The sequence below is a fragment of the Periplaneta americana genome, chromosome 7 (genome assembly GCF_040183065.1).
Source record: "Periplaneta americana isolate PAMFEO1 chromosome 7, P.americana_PAMFEO1_priV1, whole genome shotgun sequence".
NCBI classification, from domain to species: domain Eukaryota; kingdom Metazoa; phylum Arthropoda; class Insecta; order Blattodea; family Blattidae; genus Periplaneta; species Periplaneta americana.
In genome coordinates, this window is record NC_091123.1 from 92,255,473 (window position 1) to 92,274,412 (window position 18,940).

The following is an 18,940-nucleotide window of genomic DNA, read 5'->3' on the forward strand; positions in this document are numbered from 1 at the left end:
TTTAACAATCTGTTAGTTGTTCCATCTTTAAACGGAAAAGATTAAAAGCCAGAGCCATCGTAGCCGGCGCCAATAATTCCCTTATTATAAGTGCGTGTCGCTATGGTAACATTGTGTTTTTGGATATTTCTTGTTTTCAAACTTTGCACGTAGAAGACAGGCATAAAATACTGTATGTACTGACCCAGGCCAATGTGCAACGATTCTTGGTACAGATTGATAGGGAAATAACCCTTCCTGTTTCGGTACATCTAATTCAAGTGTTCACCAGGGCTATGAATGTTCATATGGCTACGTTGGGAAAATTGCAAATTGAGAAGAAATCCTGTTTTACTGTTTGTACAGAATTTCCTTCAGATATAGTATAGTGTTGTTCTCTCATTCTTGCAGTGGAGTCACACATCTTATTATTCTACAAACTGTAGATTTATAAACGTGAATATGATCCACTATCACATTCAGAAACGCTTCTATTGCGTAATAGCGCAAGGCAGTCAACAGCTGGTTACTTGCTGATACTGCCTTACTGCGTGCGATTTGTTTTCCAGTGTGATGCCCTATTTCATGCAAAAGAGCCATGAATGTGTCTTTCGATAATCTAAATCTAACCTTAAAATCAATATTATCATATTCTTCTAGAGGATTCGATCTGTCTCTCAGTATTCTTGGTCCTGGTAGATGTACCATATCCAATATAACCTCTACGTCAGACGATTCTATAATAATAATAATAATAATAATAATAATAATAATAATAATAATAATAACATTGTTTTATTCACAGAACTTTTCCTATACACACATGAATCTCGAGTTCATTGTGATATGTATATTACATTTTACTTATCTGTTTCTGATGATAACATATTCAGAAATTACATAATACTGTAAGATACAAAAACAAACAATATACGTATAATATGGCGGCTAACGAGTCGTTAAAATAATTTCAAGGGATAAATTGTTCCGGGGCCGGGTATTGATCCCGGGACCTCTGGTTGAACGTACCAGCGCTCTGCCAACTGAGCTACCCGGGAATTCCACCCGACACCGTCTCAACTTTTCCCTTTATATCCACACAACTCGCGTGGGCTGACGAAACGCCAGAGACCCACATCGAGTGCACACAATCTCTGTGTGACTTGGAGTTGTGGTTTTCTGTTAACGTACACAGTGACGTATATATTATGCAAACCTAGTCTTTTAGGTAAAGCTCCCTGTAAAGCAGATTTGAATAATTTCAAGGGGAAAAATTGTTCCGGGGCCGGGTATCGATCCCGGGACCTCTGGTTGAACGTACCAGCGCTCTGCCAACTGAGCTACCCGGGAATTCCACCCGACACCGGCTCAACTTTTCCCTTTACATCCACACAACTCGCGTGGACTGACGAAACGCCAGAGACCCACATCGAGTGCACACAATCTCTGTGTGACTCGTCAGCCCACGCGAGTTGTGTGGATATAAAGGGAAAAGTTGAAACGGTGTCGGGTGGAGTTCCCGGGTAGCTAAGTTGGCAGAGCGCTGGTACGTTGAACCAGAGGTCCCGGGATCGATACCCGGTCCCGGAACAATTTTTCCTTTGAACTTATTCAAATCTGCTTTACAGGGAGCTTTACCTGAAAGACTAGATTTGCATGAGTCGTTAAAAGTTTACAGCTCAGATTTTCGACCTATAGTTTACAAGTGCTTTAACGAACCAATAGCTTTAAAGGTCGTTCTTGCAACGCTTACTGATGCTAAATGAACAGTTACAGGACCAATAGCGTTTCACGAACCTATAAATGCTTTCTTGCAATCCAGCATTACTGATGCTAAATGAACAGCTATAGGACCAATAGCGTTTAACGAACTCATAAATGCTTTCTTGCAACCCAGCATAAGAGTGATAATAATACGAAATAAAATAATAGTACATAGTAATGACTCCTACTTTTAATGACTGATGTTTTATTCAGATGAAGATATTATTATTATTATTATTATTGTTATTATTATTATTATTATTATTATTATTATTATTATTATTATTATTATTATTAATGGTTGTTAGGTGGCTATGGAGCATTGATTGAATGAGTATCTGAGTATTTCATGAAATCCAGCACAATTTATGTCCTCAACGTGAAAATAGTCAGTAATTCTTAGTAAAAATTATTACTAATATCAATATAAACCATTTTCATGTTTAAAAGAAGAATAACATGAACACATATCTTGATGGCCCTAGAAATGCTTGCTACTTGATGGCTTTCTCTTGTCACAGTCCCTTAATCTTGAGAAACTAAAAGTAATCCCCCATCACTGCGGCCTACTGAGGACCAATGCCGACAAGCCGACTATTGGTCTCACGTCTACATGTCTCAGTAGAGGTGAACGATCATGCGTATGACACATTTGGATCCCCCAACCGTTATAAATGGTTTACGAAACCAGATATGAGCTTAGAGTTCGAAAATATTATTACTATTATTATTATTATTATTATTATTATTATTATTATTATTATTATTATTATTATTATTAATGCCGTTCCCTGTAGACCGAAATTGTGGTAGGTCAGGGATGTAGCTATAAGAAATAGTGCTTGAACGACCTTCGATTCCCTCGCCTGCCAACTGGCTGCAATATATTGCTGTACAGGCAACAGTGACGAAAAAGTAAGAGTGAAGAAATTGAACAATAAATAAAGTCGAGTTACAATAATTCTTTACACCTTTCTAATAAATACAATAAAATTATTTCGTAACCTAAGATGCTATATTAAATGCATCACTGTGGTAGGTACTCAGCAAGCATATTCCACTGTTGTAACCGCGAACCCAGTATCTCATCTTGTTCCCTCCCTCCCTAATTTAAGTCTCCCACTAAATCATCTAATTCTGATTGTTTGATTTATAGTATACTGCAGGAATGTCAAGCGCTGGCATATTGTAGACCTACCTCTGACAAGGAGTCTAGAGACCTTGCGCTTCAGAATCGCATGCAGGCATTCGATCAAAAGAGATTCTATGTCACTGTTACACATCGTTTAAAGACTAGAAATGCCCGCGCTTCATGTGCTTGATGTACTGCATTACTGCTTGTAGAGGATTTTGTTCGATCTCCTGAACTTGAGGTTGATCTCAATCATCACAGCCAATACTATTAGCAGTTTGTGTATTAAATGACTTCTATAAAATTTATATTGATAAAATTGATGGCACATGTGGATCAGTAATAGGCCTACTGGATTTCGTTTCACTACTCAAACCTTTTCGTGAATAATAGTACTTGGTAGGTGTAGTTTAAATCTCAAGTCATCTTGCACACACGCACCGTACACGATATAACCTGTGATAGTGAGTTGAATACGTAATTAATTGCAATACTGAGTTAACGTTATTAAATAGTTATGCACTTTTTCAATTTATTTCCTTTGTCACCGTGTTGATTGTGCATGGACAGTAGGTTGTTTCGATGGTGCAGACTGTTCCCTTGCGAGTTGTTTCATCGCCTGTGGAAATCCAGTAGATATTTGTAAATATGAAGAGTATCAGAAAGGAGCAACATTTACGTGTGTTTGAACCTGGGTCGCTTCATGATTATTGTATAACCAAAACAATAATAAATTCAGGTTCCCTACTTGCTCATACAATATATTGTCATCTGCTTAAAGGACTTGAGAAAAATTCTGTTCGTTCGCTGTATCCAGGACCCTTTGCTAACGTCTACCAGAGTTTTTTATTACTCGAGCTAGCTTGTGTTTCTTCAGAAATGCTATCCACAGCAGCTGTAATATATATTTTTTTCTGTTCAATTGTGTATGGACTATTCCTGTGTACATTGTCCTTCAGGAAACTCAGGATGATAATAATCACAGGGCCAGTTGTGCGACCAGGACCCATCACTGCTATCAAATCGTTTAGGATAATAATTGGATGATATTGTCATGGAAGTGTTCATTCAGGTAATCCAGGACAATATTCGCCGTATATATTAGAAAAATGTTTCTTCCAAGTATATTCGCATTGTGTAGAGTTGGAAGAAAGTAATTAAGGACTTTGCACTGTCATTCAAGAAGAACGATGTAACAACTCCAGCTGATGAAATGGCGCACCACATTATATATTTTTTAGGATGTAAAGACGCCTCAATATAGATTCTCACAATCTTATTTACACATATTCTGTTTAAATGGAAATTAGCCTAATCAGAGAACCAGCATTTGTAAGTCTTTTCGGATCTTTTCCGATTTGTTTCCACCTTTGCAATATCAGATTGTGAATCTAATCAAATTGTTTTTCATTTATTCGAAAATAGATATAATTTAATTTTTTTCCAGTCAGGCGTTTAATAATTACTTTTGAAGGTAAAGATATCCCCTTCACGTGCCTTGAGACACTAGAATGAGGTGGTGTGGTCAGCACCATCCTCCGGCCGTCTTTTGGCCTCAATGTGGCGATAGACTGAGTGGATTCCGGAGCCATTTTGGAAGTTTCGGTAACGATAAAAATCCTGTCACCGCCTGGAATTGAGTCGGGACCTTTCAGTCCATAGCAGTTTGCTCTACCAATTCAGCAACCTGGCCGCCAAACAGTGTATTAAATTCACCCTTTTCCCCGCTGTTTCACGACGGACTGACATCATTCTCTCTTTTTTTATATAGTAGCCCTAATTTTATTGTAGATATAAAGAAAAGTAATATTCAGTGTCTGAAGAATATGAGTTGAAATCAAACAAAATTTGTGCTACATACATAATTCCTTTATGTTACTAGTAAGCGATGTATGCAATGGAGTGGAAAAGGAGCTGGCCACCCTACCCCATTTTCTCCTGACTTAGTTGCCTCGTGAGTGATGCCTTACTGGTATCACTTATGAGGTTCAAACTGTCTTCGGATAGTTGACTAAAAAACAACATAATTCCTTACTGAAATCTGGTAGCAGACTAACATGACTGAAGTTCGGTCTGTTACCTGTGCTGCAGGCCGACTCAAGTTAGATCTGGTCACGTTCGTTAAGGGGAAGCCACACGGCGCGTGGTTTGTCGAACCAGAGAACTGCAGAACAGTTTGCTATCAGCGTGTTCCGAATCTCACCGGACCGGTGGACAACAATGATGTCACGCTGCAGCGAAATAGAAACAGCAGTTGCTGGAAGGTTCGATGGCTGTCATGGCGGCTGTACAAGTTGTCATTTCCATACTATCATCTCGTTCAAAGAAAAGAGAGCATAAACAATTTATTCTTGAACCTGTAGTAATAACGAGTCCGTTGACATTTTCGCTCATAAGCCATTAACATTTTGTTTTCACGTTGTTCTCATTAAAAACAACACAGCAGAACCAAAGCAGAACACACCGCCATGACACAACAGTGCACGATGTCATTCGTCTGCTAATTCCCGCCCTATACAAGAACCAATCAGATTGACTGAAGGCGGCTGATGGAGACTGCCACCACCTCTGCAACCTGATGGAACCGGTGCGACACCGATGGAGCATGAGTGACGTCATGTTGAAATTCGGAACACCGTATGCCATCAGATTGCTCAGCGCTGAGATTCGGAATATGCTCAACGGCTCGCCTTCTCGCAAACTAGGTTAACAACACGGCGCGTGATTTGTTCAGATTTGTGACGCATTTCGTTCGTAAAAACACTGTGGAACCTTCTCCTTTGAGTCTGAATCACCACCAGGTACATTTGAGGAGGAGGAAAATTGAGAACTTATTCTTATATCATGGCGTAGAGATCAAGATGAAATAACCTGTTTCTTACTCCCTACGAAACCAACCTCGAAAGGCGAGTCTTGCGGCAAAAGAAGTTAGGAAAAGATTTTCTGATTATTTCCAGTTCAGCGTAGACAACATTTTGGCAATAAAACACTATTTAATAAATGTATATTTTAAAATAAAATACAAGTTCCTATCACTGAATTAATTTTCTTCCCTGGAATATGAACTGAACGTAAAAATGTTTCTACCGGCTCATAAAAACACCAGGGCAGTGTGTAACTATGGTCTGTTCCACTGCGAGATTTCTCGGAATATACTTTTCTTACATGTTTTATGCAGTTAGCGAAGGTTCCATCTTCTTTTTTAAATTGGTGTAACGAATTTAGTTTGCAATGGAGTCCACAAAAATTGTTATTTATACGACTCTCTTGTTTTTGGTTCCGTATCGCCTCTTCTAATTGAAGTTCTTCCATAAATTTCAAAGTTTTAGCCGTAGGCCGCTCTATATTTCACTTGATGTGTACGAGTATATATTCAAAATTTAAAGGGTTCCAGTATAATGACAAACCACGACTAAACTGCGACCTATACTGAAAAAGGCCGACGATAAGGCACACCTACAAGAACCTGCATGAACCTACCGAACCACGCACCAGGGACCGCGAGCTATTGCGAGACACTTCTGTCAGACGGTCTTTCGTTCGTGGTTCGGCGAGATAGGCGCCGTGTAACTGCTCCTTACAGTCTCTAATCACTGTCCAGTGGCGCCCCACCTTTAACATGCACTGTCAGCTGTGCCACGGAGGTTGTAATGGGGGATGCGGTTCTTACGAACTAACAGTAACGGGATCTTCGCGTAGTGCAAGGTCTTCGCTTGAGGCACTTAAAAACATGAAAGATAAGTGACATATTCCAGATCTCTTTGATAGGAAAATAAATTGCCTCCTCATTGCTATGAATTTTGTACTAACATTGAGCGGCTGTGTTCGTATCCTTTTGCCACTCGCAGTTTGCAATCTCATAATTTAAGTGGCTGTGTAGTTGGTTGATTTTCAGTACTACTAGGTATGATCGACAAACACAATCCTGGATTCTGCTAGTTTCACAGCGTGAAGAATCCCATTTTTGAGATGGAGATATCTTTAGGGCAGAATTCATCACATTCTATGTTTCTTCCGTAGGAAACCATGCCAAGGATTTTCATCGAACTTAAAAATCCTCTGCACTCAGCCGATTTAGACTCCGCCAACCTAGAATCAACGGCGTGTTATCGAGTCTCATCTAGGACAACTGAGGTCTCAATATTAATGTCCGAGCTAGTCTCGTAAATTAGTAATGAAACTGCAGGCTCCGTCTGGTCCAAAGCAAGGAAGATATTAAACCGAATTCCGACCAATACTAGAAGTGACAGAGAGATTATGCAATTATATAAACTAAAGTGATCGGTAGTCAAACTTGATTGGATATTAAATTTGTGTACACTACATAATATTTGTTGGGATTGTTGCAGGTAGTTCGCTGGCAGCCGACAAGATTTCCTCGCCGTGGACTCCCGCCAGCTCCGGGCCGCCGGCCGACACAAATGGCTCCGGCTCGGATTCCAAAAATCTCGACGTCGGGGACGAGGTAAGCGACGAGGTAAAGTGCGAGCCAGTTTTATTATTTACTTTACTTTAATACCTTTATTTTAGTTTAATTTTATAACTAATACTTATGATTTAACTAGGTGTTGGGAGACTCAGGGAATACGTATACCCCATATACTGCTCAGTCTACTTCACTGTCTTGTTGAAATGTATTGAAGATCCCTCGAGCAGGAATTGATCTTATTGTTGTTGTCCACTCTTGTAATGGAAGATGATTGCCAGGATGCTAGGTAATTTGTCGACAGCTCAACGGGACCGATGACTAAGGTGGCAGTGCTTCATCTTACCAGAAATGACAGAAAAATGTTCATACAGTAGAACTTCGATGATCCGTCTCCCTATCAACCGATTGGCGGATTATCCGACTGTCTTTCTCTCGCTTTTTTTTTTTTTTTTTTTTTTTTTTTTTTTTTTTTTTTTTTTTTTTTTTTTTTTGCTACAGACATATATGAAGTACTGTACATTATATTAGCACGTTATTTTTTTTCTAGAAAAATATATTACAAAACTTTGCCCTTACATAGTATGGTCTACTGTTTGTGTTGTCGTATTGTATAACTTCTATATAAATTGTCTTCCATGGGTATCAAAAGAAATCATGTTATTCTAAGTAGAAAAAAGTGCAAATAACTGAGTGATTTGAGGAACGAGAAACTGTGGTTCATCTTAAAATATGAGATTGGAGTTATAACTGTTGCAATTTAATAAAATTCAAGGAGAAATTGTATAAACTCTGTAAATCTACGACGCGAGACCTCCACTATCCATATCTTTCCACAGGCAGCCAATACAAGGAGTTTCCATGCCCCCAAAACTCATTAAAAACCAGACATATCAGTGAACTTCTGAGCCACTACCTAGCGTGTTCAATACAAGACCATAGAGTAAATTAAGGAAGTGTAAGCTTTATTCCTAAATTTACGAAAATATTTTATGGTACGGATTATCCGATTTTTTCGATTAGGCCTAACCGTTCAGCATACCCCTTTCATTACCAAGGATAATAGAGGTTTTACTGTAGTTGCCAAAGTACTCGGCTTTTCTCGGTCCAGGAATTTCTTGTAGTACAGTGTCGCATCTCTATATTTTTCAGCAAATGAGAGTTGTTACCGGTTTGATTTACTGATGTATCGGCGGCGGCGCGCGGATACTTGACGAGGACTGCGGCTGCGGCCGCCAGAATTAGTACCGTAACAGCGCCACCAAGCTCAGTCTAAAAATCAATTGGAGACCTGACAAACATCCCAAGTCCATTGAAGTAAATTTTTCAGGGAGCAAGAAAACGACAGTACTTAGGTTTGCAATACAAGAACATTTAAATAAATATTTGTATGATTAAATATCACAGGCTTAGATTTGGACTTCGATGGTAGGCTGTGCAAAACACAACATATGCCAGGGAAAAAAGTCAAATTCGGTAAATTCTGTACTTGGGATATTTATCAATTTAGATTATAAATTCACTTGCAAACGTGTATCACCCTTCTTTTAGAGTAACGGTCATTAGCACAGTGCATCCTCGGGCTAGCGTCTCTTACCCGCAAGTACTCTAGGGTCTAGTGAATTCGTGATTGCTAGCGCGTATGCAGTATGTGACGGGGTTTCGTTCGTGCCAGAAATTACGTAACTTGTTAGAGGAATACAGCAATAATATGTACTTTAATTAAGCGCACAATGTTCACGCATGCATTCAAATAAGCATATTTTATATAATTAATAAATATTCAGCATATTCGTTTATAATGTCAGTAACTGAGTTTCGTCTGCAATTGAGGAGTCCAGTGAAAGAAAGGGGTCCACGCCTGTGGAGTAACGGTTAGCACGTCTAGCCGCGAAACCAGGTGGCCCGGGTTCGATTCCCGGTCGGGACAAGTTACCTGGTTGAGGTTTTTTCCAGGGTTTTTCCTCAACCCAAGATGAGTAAATGCTGGGTAACTTACGGTGTTGGACCCCGGACTCATTTCACCGGCATTATCACCTTCATCTCATTCAGACGCTAAATAACCAAAGCTGTTGATAAAGCGTCGTAAAATAACATACTAAAAAAAAAGAAAGAAGGGGACAAGCCACATCCTGTTATGTAGAAGTTCTTATTACTTCACTGGGATTTTTACCTTTCATCTGAGCCCAAGACTAAATAATATGAATGATTAGAACCGGATATAGATAGATCTAAAGAATTGGTACAAACGATTTTTCGAACATTTCGTAATGTAATATCTGCCGAAATTGGATTTCTAGATATATACGGATAAAATTTATTTTCGAGTTAAAAAGTGCCCGAAAAATTTAAAAAAAAAAAAAAGCATATAACAATATGAAATCTTGAGGTTTCAAGTGAAATGGCTCTTGTGCCAGGGCAGGAAAATGAAACAAAACAGCTTCAGTCTACATAAATAATAATAATAATAATAATAATAATAATAATAATAATAATAATAGTGAATAATACCAATAATAAATATAAAGACTACTATGCCATTCTTTTTATTGTTCTGAATTTCAAAGTATGTCATACTAGTGTTTAATCAGCATAAATGTTATTTATGTAATAGAAATATTTTTGTTAAATTTAACTCGAAAACTTTAAGCATGGAAACATTTAGAAAACAAATTTGAAAGTAACGCTATGATTTCTATGAGAATCCGCAGTTCTAACAGATAAAAGTTTAGTCACTCTGAATACGGAAGTCCTTCAGGCGAAAATGCTCCTTTGTTTAAATCTCCGTAACTCGGAAACTAGTAAAGATTTTTGAATAACAACCACTTTTCGCTGTGGAAAAATAAAAAAATTGCCGCTTACCAACTTTTGAAGATGTCAATGTCTATTTTGAACAGGTCACTTCGAAGTTAATATTTTTTCTCACTTTTCAAAAAAGATTTTTGATTTTTAATTTTTTTCTATGCTTTCCTTAGACATTTATCTATGAATCCCAAAAATTACAGCGCGATTGATTATCATAGGAGCTACGACACGATAATGTTTAACTATGTTCCAAATAGAGTCCTCGTCTGCTAGTTACAGACTACCTTCCACTGATCGCCCGCACCATCTAAGGACGCTTTCTCCCTCTCCTTTCTGGACCACGGTGCATATTCCGATGTACTCTTTACCCGATACCCATTTCAGCGAGTGCTGACGACCACTGTTTTAGAGCATGCACTGGGGTATAGTGATAAGGTTTAAGATCTAATAAACGTGTTGCGTTTCTTTCATATCTTACAGAGATGCCAGTCTGCTGAGCTAATTTTTGTAGCGATTTTTGTGGCGGACACGGACAATAGATTCAATATTATCTGATATAACTTGCGATAAATACTGGTTTGTCTGTAGGGCGTTTTTTAATTTAATACCGACCACGTGTTCTCAGATTTATTCACCAACTTACTTAATTATGTAGTGCTTGCCTCGGCGGTCGAGTATTCGGAAATTTCGCGATAAATTCTTACAAGCCTGGCGAGCCAATTCACACTTGTAATAAATATGTCTTGTACACAAACAGTCTTTCTTCTAGAGTAAAATAGTATACGGTATCTCATATCAGACTGCACTCACAATAATCACACAATTGCAGAACATCCATAAGCGCGTCCAACGTGAAGGGGAATCGGAGATCAGAGTGGCGGCAGACGGTAGGCTAGCGCCGCCCGGTTCACATGCCGTAGGTCATAAAGTAAACCAATAGCAACTCTTCACCTCTATTGCTTCCGCTATTACATATACTTAATTATTAAAAAGATGACAGGGATGATGTGAATTAAAGATCATTATGTATGTTTCATTATGAAAAGTCATTTTATTTGTATAATTTATTCTATATTGCGGATTGCATCGGACCGCTGCCAACAAGGAGCAATGATATGTTGCTACTTTCATCGGCTTGCTCCCGCTGAAGGTGCAAGTTGTGCACAGTCTAGTACATACAGTCACGAAGCTCAATACGTAGGGAATATGCATCCATAGATAGTTGCTAACCACTAGGATCGCTACTATCGCCTCATCGCAGACAATGCGAAATAGCCTAGTACCGGTACTGTCTATTGTTCCTTGTACCCTCACAACTCATGCTTCGTGACTGTATATACTAGACTGGTATTATAGAAATTGTAACGGACATGGACTCATACGTATATGAGATTGAAATCTGTTAACATTTTTTATACTTGACGTTTTGTTTCGTGATTCCCTCCATTACTGCTTTTAATTCCGACATTAGATCAAAAATTAAATTCTCTGAAAAGGATTTTTTTAACGGTTGTGCCAGGCAGTAAGATCCGTGGTGTATCTCAATCCGAAATATAAACGACAGCGTTATAATTATCTGGAGAGTGATATATAGAGGGTGAACCGTAATGCCATTAATTTCAGGGGAGTTTTCTTTGAGATATTTTAAACAAAAAAAATATTACAACAATTTTTCTTGATTTTGCTTCAAAAGAACTTCTTTCCATGAAATAATAATAATAATAATAATAATAATAATAATAATAATAATAATAATAGTGACAGTAATACCCATAATAAATTTAAAGACTATTGTGACATTCTTTTCATTTTTCTCAATTTCAAAATATGTCATGCTAGTGTTTAATCAGCGTAGATGTTATTTATGTACTAGAAATGTTTTCATTATATTTCAAAACTCACGGTTAATCCGAAAACCTTAAGCAATGAAAATATTTTGAAAACAAATTTGAAATCAAAGCGATGATTTCTATGAGAATCCGCAGTTCTAACAGACAAAAGTTGTCACTCTGCATACGAAAGTTCGCCGGGGGGAAGGAGGAAATTGAATTGCAGCCATTCTTTCTAAACATTTCTCTCCCTTTGACCTCGTATCTAACGTGAGAAATAAAAAGTTTGTCGCTTATCATATCAATGTCTAGTTTGGACGGCTCACTTCGAAGTTAATATTTTTCTTTCTTACTTTCCAAAAAAGATTTTGGTTCATAATTTTTTCTGTGCTTTTCTTAGACATTTATCTATGAAGCCTAAAAGTTAACAGAGCAATTGATTTCCTCTCATAGGAGCTATGACATGATAATGTTTAACTGTGCGGCAAATAGTGTTCTCGTTTGCTTTCTCCGAACGCCAATGAAAGAACCAAAATGGCGGGCGATTATATTCAGTATTTATCGAGTCTTAGGAAGTGCATAACGTCATCAGCAGGGAATGACAAGACGCACATGTTTAAATGTAGCTGACTTGCGACTGGATTGGCTGCTGGAAATAAGAGCGATTCGACTATAGATATGACTCGCTGCTGGCCGCCAGTAAGGTAGGAGTGCATCCAGGGGATATCACTATCAGAAAGATTTAGCGTTTGTAGTTTAGTCAGTAGTGGATCGAAGTCAACAAATGAAAGGCTTTGCTATAATCCAATAAAACTAGTATAGTAGCCTGTCGTGTATCCATACCTGCGCGTATGTCCTCAGTGACATTCAACAAAGCAGTAGGTCTAAGTGGTGTGAATCAAGTTAGAATTGTAAATCTGAAGCTCTGTTTATTAATAACGGCTAGCTGATAAATTTGGCGATAGACTAAAATAACTGAAGTTAATTTCAAACATTATTAAGCACCGATAACGTCTCCCTGTTGTTAACACTCTAGGATTATCGTAGCCTACTTCATATGTGAAACACCCACGGCTGCGGTTTCGTTGTCTTCCTACCTGTTTACTTCGTATGTACCTACTTCGAAACTATTCGTATATGAAGTGGGTTACGCGGAAGATACTGTTACGACGCCCTGGAGAATTAGAATTATCATTGGATTGTAGGTTCGTTGTATACAACGATTGCCCTGGGTTTGCTAATAACAAGAAAATCCGTTACATTGCTGTCTGGAGATCACCCTCTCAGCCAGGATTATCTTTTGGTATGGTTATGATGCTAATTGTATTGCAATTATGTAGTGCAGCGTAACAAATGACGTTTATTTATTTTTTATTATTTGGAGAAAGATCGTGACGCCATCTAATTTTTCTGGTTGTGTTATTCCATACTTGCAAACATATAAAATATGTTGTGCCCTGCACGCCGTATTTACACACAAGTTTCACGAAACACCTGAGATCCCACCTAATGGTTTTGTGTTACTACTATGTAAGTAATTTATAAAGTAACAATTCGAAAATTTATTTGTGAAAATAAATTGACGATTTATTAGTTTCATTCTTGTTTAACAAGTGTGTCTTTTTCGGCTCCTGATTTTTTTTATTTTAAGCAGCAAAGTAAACCCCAGAAGGAAAATGAATTGATATGACCGAAGTTTTGAAACTCCTGCAGTCAAGAGTAGACGTAGAGTCTTAATGAATGTCTCTTTGAAAAGAATGCTGAACTATTACCAAAAGGGATAAAAAAATTCTTCCCTTTTCTGCATCCTACATATGAGATGTTGGGCATTTTTACAATGAACACAATGAAATGTTTTAACCAAACACGGCTACTAATCCTGAAAGACCATTTGAATATGTGATATTAATAATTCCGTCACAAATAAAGAAAATAATAAAAAAAACTAGCTCAATTTTCTCAGTAATTTCGCTTTCAGAGCGACGTATTTATATTAACGCAAACCATTATTTATGCATTAAGAATTCATTTCGAAATTATTATTATTATTATTATTATTATTATTATTATTATTATTATTATTATTATTATTATTATTATTATTATTATTACTAAACATATTTACAGTGCCAAGCTCTTTCCCTGCCCGCATTTTTCTCCACGCTTCTCTATTTCTCACTCTCCTTCTTCTGAACCTTCCTGTTGCATTTCTTTACTACAATACTTTCCTTCTTCCATGTAACCAGTGGTCTTCTCTTGCCCCTTCCTGTAGGTATCCATTCCAATACCTGTCTTGGTAGTATGTCGTCCTCCATCCTCCGAACATGGCCATACCAACTTAATTATGTACTATGGATATTGTTAATTACATAATGTTGATAATCCATCCTTCTTCTAATTTTCAATTGACTGTATTATAATTATGAAATATGAAACTATTATAACTACATTAATATTATAATAATGTTTTTGTAAGTTATATTCTTATTAAAAACTTAAAGGGGTTCACAACAAAAAAGTCAAGTTACTTTTGTTTTAAGGTTCAGGACGATAGAAGACTATGAATATGATTGTTTTTATTTTCCGACGTCGCGTTGAGAAGTTTCGCAAGGATTTACCTGAAGGTGTGACGTCATGTTGCTCCCGCACGCTATTCCCTCTCCCAGCCAGCCATGATGTAGAATTGTAGAAGCTTGTATCATGCAGTCAACATTGTTGTGTGGCGCTGTGCGGATGCTTGTTCTCGCCGTATTCTATGTTAATTTAATGATTTTTATAATTAAAATGCCTTGTTGCAGTGCTTACGGTTGTACCAATTGCCACATTCTAAAATAATCGTCTCCCTAATCGACCTGGATTATTGTACTCTGATACCGAAAAAGTGCTTTTTGTTATTTCGTCTGTTTGTATGTGGTAATTATTCCTGAACGGTTTGTCGAATTTTATCCGCAAATTATGCACATGAGCTCAATATTTATATCAAATCAATATTATGGAATGGAGATGCATTGCGAGAAACATGAGACTGTCTTCTTGATATTTTTTAATCATTCACTTGCTTTATGTAGAATAAACTGACAAATGAGACGTCGAAGTTCGTATCAGAAAAAAGGTATTTCTGGAATAAATTGTTATATGAGAATTATTTCTACTTTTCGTTCCAAATTCAGTCAAAATTTTGGCCGGCTCGGGCTGATAACTGCATAGGCCTAGGTAGACTGACATCTTTAAAATTTCTAGAGAACTTTTATTAAAGGATTTTCAGACATTAGTTGTAAAATCTACTTGTTTTTCGTTGTCTCCGGTTATCTAGCACAGTAGCTATTATTATTGCAATCTGGTCCGAAATTCGCGAGTTTAAACCGGCCAAACTTGATAGGTTTTTATGTACTGTAAATGTCCTTATCATGACTTTCTTTGGATAGTAAGTAATGTTTGGGTCCCATATAAAGGAAAGTAAACTTGTTCTTGATAGAGGTCTTGAAGCAAACTTTGCTGGCCATTTCTAGCTGATGTCAAAATTGTAAGTACCTGCATTAGGCACATTTCAATGACCGATGTGCGCGTTGGCTTGACTCACTCTCCCTTCACCTTTAATGCAGTACAATATTTCTTTCTCTTCTTAGCCTCAGTCAGGGTTCAGCGATAGCGCGCTTCCATCCAAGCGGTCCTGGTTCGATCCCTGACCTGGTCGTGATGGTATTTGTGGTGGATAAGGCAAACGTTACAGAAGGATTTCTCCAGAGTACTGAACTTCGTTTCCCTCTCATTTCATCAACACACTTTGCTTCCCCCTCATTTCATCTGTCATCTGTAGGTACTAGTTGAAAAGAGGGTGGGATGAAGTCTTGGGGGTTATATGTATCTCGGATGCAAATATAGGATCTCCTCGTCTGGGGATGGGATTTGGGTCTGTCAGGTTGAGCGAAGAGATCCACTTGTCAGCATCGGATGTACGAATGCCACCCAAAGCCATTCTTCGGATTTGGAAAATTATTGCATAATATACTGTCAGAACGCCAGCTCTGAACCGTGGCAACAATGAAGAATGGAACCGTTAAGGGAGTGATGCGAGACTGTACTATACTAAACTAAAAATTTACAACGTAGTGCAGCGTGAACCGATAGGCAGGTGTCTTGTTTTTAATTTCTTCGTTACACTTTTCAATTATATTACTTATGATTCCACGATCCTCACTATGCACTACATTATTTTTCTTCCGCTCCGACACAGCCCTTTCTACTCGAGAGCTGATGTTTGTACTATGGAGGGAACATCCATACACTCTCCCTAACTAGCCGTGCTGAATCACGTCCCCTCTCACCCCAATTTCTCATACCACACGGTTTCAGAGCTGGTGCTCAGACAGTTTGGGCGTTCACCGGGCTAATGTGAGCTTTCCTCCATGGATCCGTGTCTGGTCTATCCTTCGAAAATTGAAGTCAAGCCATTTCTCTCTCTCTCTCTCTCTCTCTCTCTCTCTCTCATTTTTAAAGATTACAGGTCGCTACGTGTAATCCTCTTTCTTTATGGATTTCATCAACGAAGTCTTACAAACGATCAAATAAAGAGAGAAATATGCTTAGTCTAAAGAGAAATTAATATTAATTGTTAACTCCTGAATCACTCTTAAATGTCGGCTTTCGCACTTAGAAAAGTAATATTATACATGGTTGCAATATACAAATAGTCGTTTTATGTGAATTTATGTAAAATTAAATCTCATTTTTGAAATTATGAACATTATGTATTTTGTGTGCAGACTACGAAACGAAAGCTTAACATATTAGTTGAGTGAACAGTTCTGCAATGCTTGGGAAAAGTGGCATAAGTCAGTTTCCATAAACATTTTTTATTAATTTATTGACAACTTACGGAACATCTGCTCACTTGGGAAAAGAGACATAAGTATTTTTCCCATTAGAATAATTCATACAGAAGAAAATCAAATCTACATAAACCAGTGTGAAGACAGTTTTTTCCTTCTCCTGTAAAATTAACATTTTTGACTTGTGCCACTTTTCCCGAGCACTACAGAGTTGTGTAGCCTATGTATGTATTTTGAATATTTCTTAGAAAAACACTGTAATCGCTCATATGTGGAATGTCAGCGCTATAGACAGAGTTTTTTTTATTAGTGAACTGTCCGAAGACAGGTTTGAACCTCACAAGTGACACCAATAAGATATCACTCATGAGGCAACTGAGCCAGGAGATCATGGTAGAGTGGTCAATTCCTTTCCCCCTCCATTGCTTACATCGCTTACTAATTATATATTACACTATTAATGGTTGTAATTCCATATACACAATCACCATATTTATATGCATATGTGTTACACATATTTTTCACTAAATAAGTGCGTCACATTTGTGATGACTGATGAGTGTAGAGTGAAAGCCCACATTGCCGTGTGTTTTTTCTTGGTTTACAGGATGACAAGGACTTGGCTGCCGCGGACGCGGAGGGTGTATGGAGCCCTGATATCGAACAGAGCTTTCAGGAAGCGCTGGCGATCTATCCACCCTGTGGCCGTCGGAAGATCATTCTCTCGGATGAAGGCAAGATGTATGGTAAGCACAAGTACAAAGTATGTTCTATCGTATACTGTTATTTTAAGGATTAATTCTAGTCTTACGTCGTTCTGTTTTTAATTATATTCCGTACATGTTGAAATATACATACTAATATTAGCGTTATTGCCGCATATTACATTATTAAAAATTTAAATCATTGTGGAAAAAATAATGACATAAATAATATTCATTGAAACATTGTTATATTAAACCGATTTAATATAATTTCTACTGAAATCATATGTATGCTTTCTCGAAAATATGTTGTTGTTTTCTAATGCCAGGCGTTTGACAATAAAGTCATTTGACCTCTTGCACTCCAATATTTTTTAAAGATATTATCATGGTCAGCCACTGAAGCACAGATTTTGAGGTGTTCCGAATCCATTTCTTGGTTTGAGTTGCACAATGGGCAGTTAGGGGACTGATATATTCCAATTGTAAGCAGGTGTTTGGCCAAACAATCACGGCCTGTTGCCAATCTAAATGCAGCTACAGACGATTTTCGTGGTAAATCGGGAATTAACTGTGGATTATGATGCAGAGAGTTCCATTTTTTTCCCTTGAGGTTATGTTATCAAATTTTGTTTGTTGAAGTCTAAGTATGTAGATTTAATAAATCTTTCCACAGAGTAATACGTAGATTTAGTAACAGGTCTGTAAGTAGAAGTGCTGCCCTTCTTTGCTAAAGCATCCGCATTCTCGTTTCCTTTCTCGAAAATATATGTATTTGTTCTCTCTACCACAACTAGTTCTTGGTTTGCCGTATGTCCTTCCTGTCTATCTATCTGCGAAGTCTTTTATCGTTTCCTTTCAGTACACTTATGAACAAAGTATTTGTCATATTTTCCAAGAAGGAAGTGAATAATATGCCAATTTAAAGGTGTCAATCAAATACTTTGCCGATGTTGTAGCATCATCGGCTTACGCGCAAAAATCGGCACACATTCCAATCTCTGAATATTCGTAAAAAATGAAGTTCATACATTCATTCATTCATTCATTCATTCATACATAGTGTTCTACCCAAGAACATATCTTTCACTGCAATCCCAGCATTCTCCAATCTTACTTCTTTTCGGCCTTTCTCTTAGTCTCTGCATACTATCCATATATCTTCATGTTGTCTATGTTCTGATACCTTCTTCTGCTCCAAATTTGTTTCCCGTTCACCATTCCTTCCACTGCACCCTTCAGTATGCAGTTTCTCCTTAGCCAGTGACCCATATATTTATTTTTCTCTTCCTGATCAGTTGCAGCATTATTCTTTCTTTACATACATACTCTTTTTAGCACAACTTCATATCTTATTTTGTCTGTCCATTTCACACGCTCTATTCTTCTCCATATCCACATTTCAAATTTTTATAGTCGTTTCTTTTCGCTTCTTCGTAATGTCAGTGTTTCTGCCCCATACAATGTCACAC

General features: G+C 37.6%; 1 protein-coding gene across 5 annotated transcripts in view; it reads left to right on the top strand.

Annotated features, from left to right (window-relative positions):
* Positions 1 to 18,940, top strand: part of sd (TEA domain transcription factor 1 homolog scalloped) — a 643,950-nt gene that overhangs the window by 452,357 nt on the left and 172,653 nt on the right. For 3 of the 5 annotated variants that reach the window (XM_069831056.1, XM_069831057.1, XM_069831059.1), the window contains exons 2-3: positions 7,225 to 7,352; positions 17,372 to 17,510. In XM_069831056.1, coding sequence (XP_069687157.1) covers positions 7,225 to 7,352; positions 17,372 to 17,510 — 267 coding nt within the window. The remainder of the gene's footprint in view (positions 1 to 7,224; positions 7,353 to 17,371; positions 17,511 to 18,940) is intronic. The other 2 variants (XM_069831058.1, XM_069831060.1) reach the window with 1 other exon arrangement.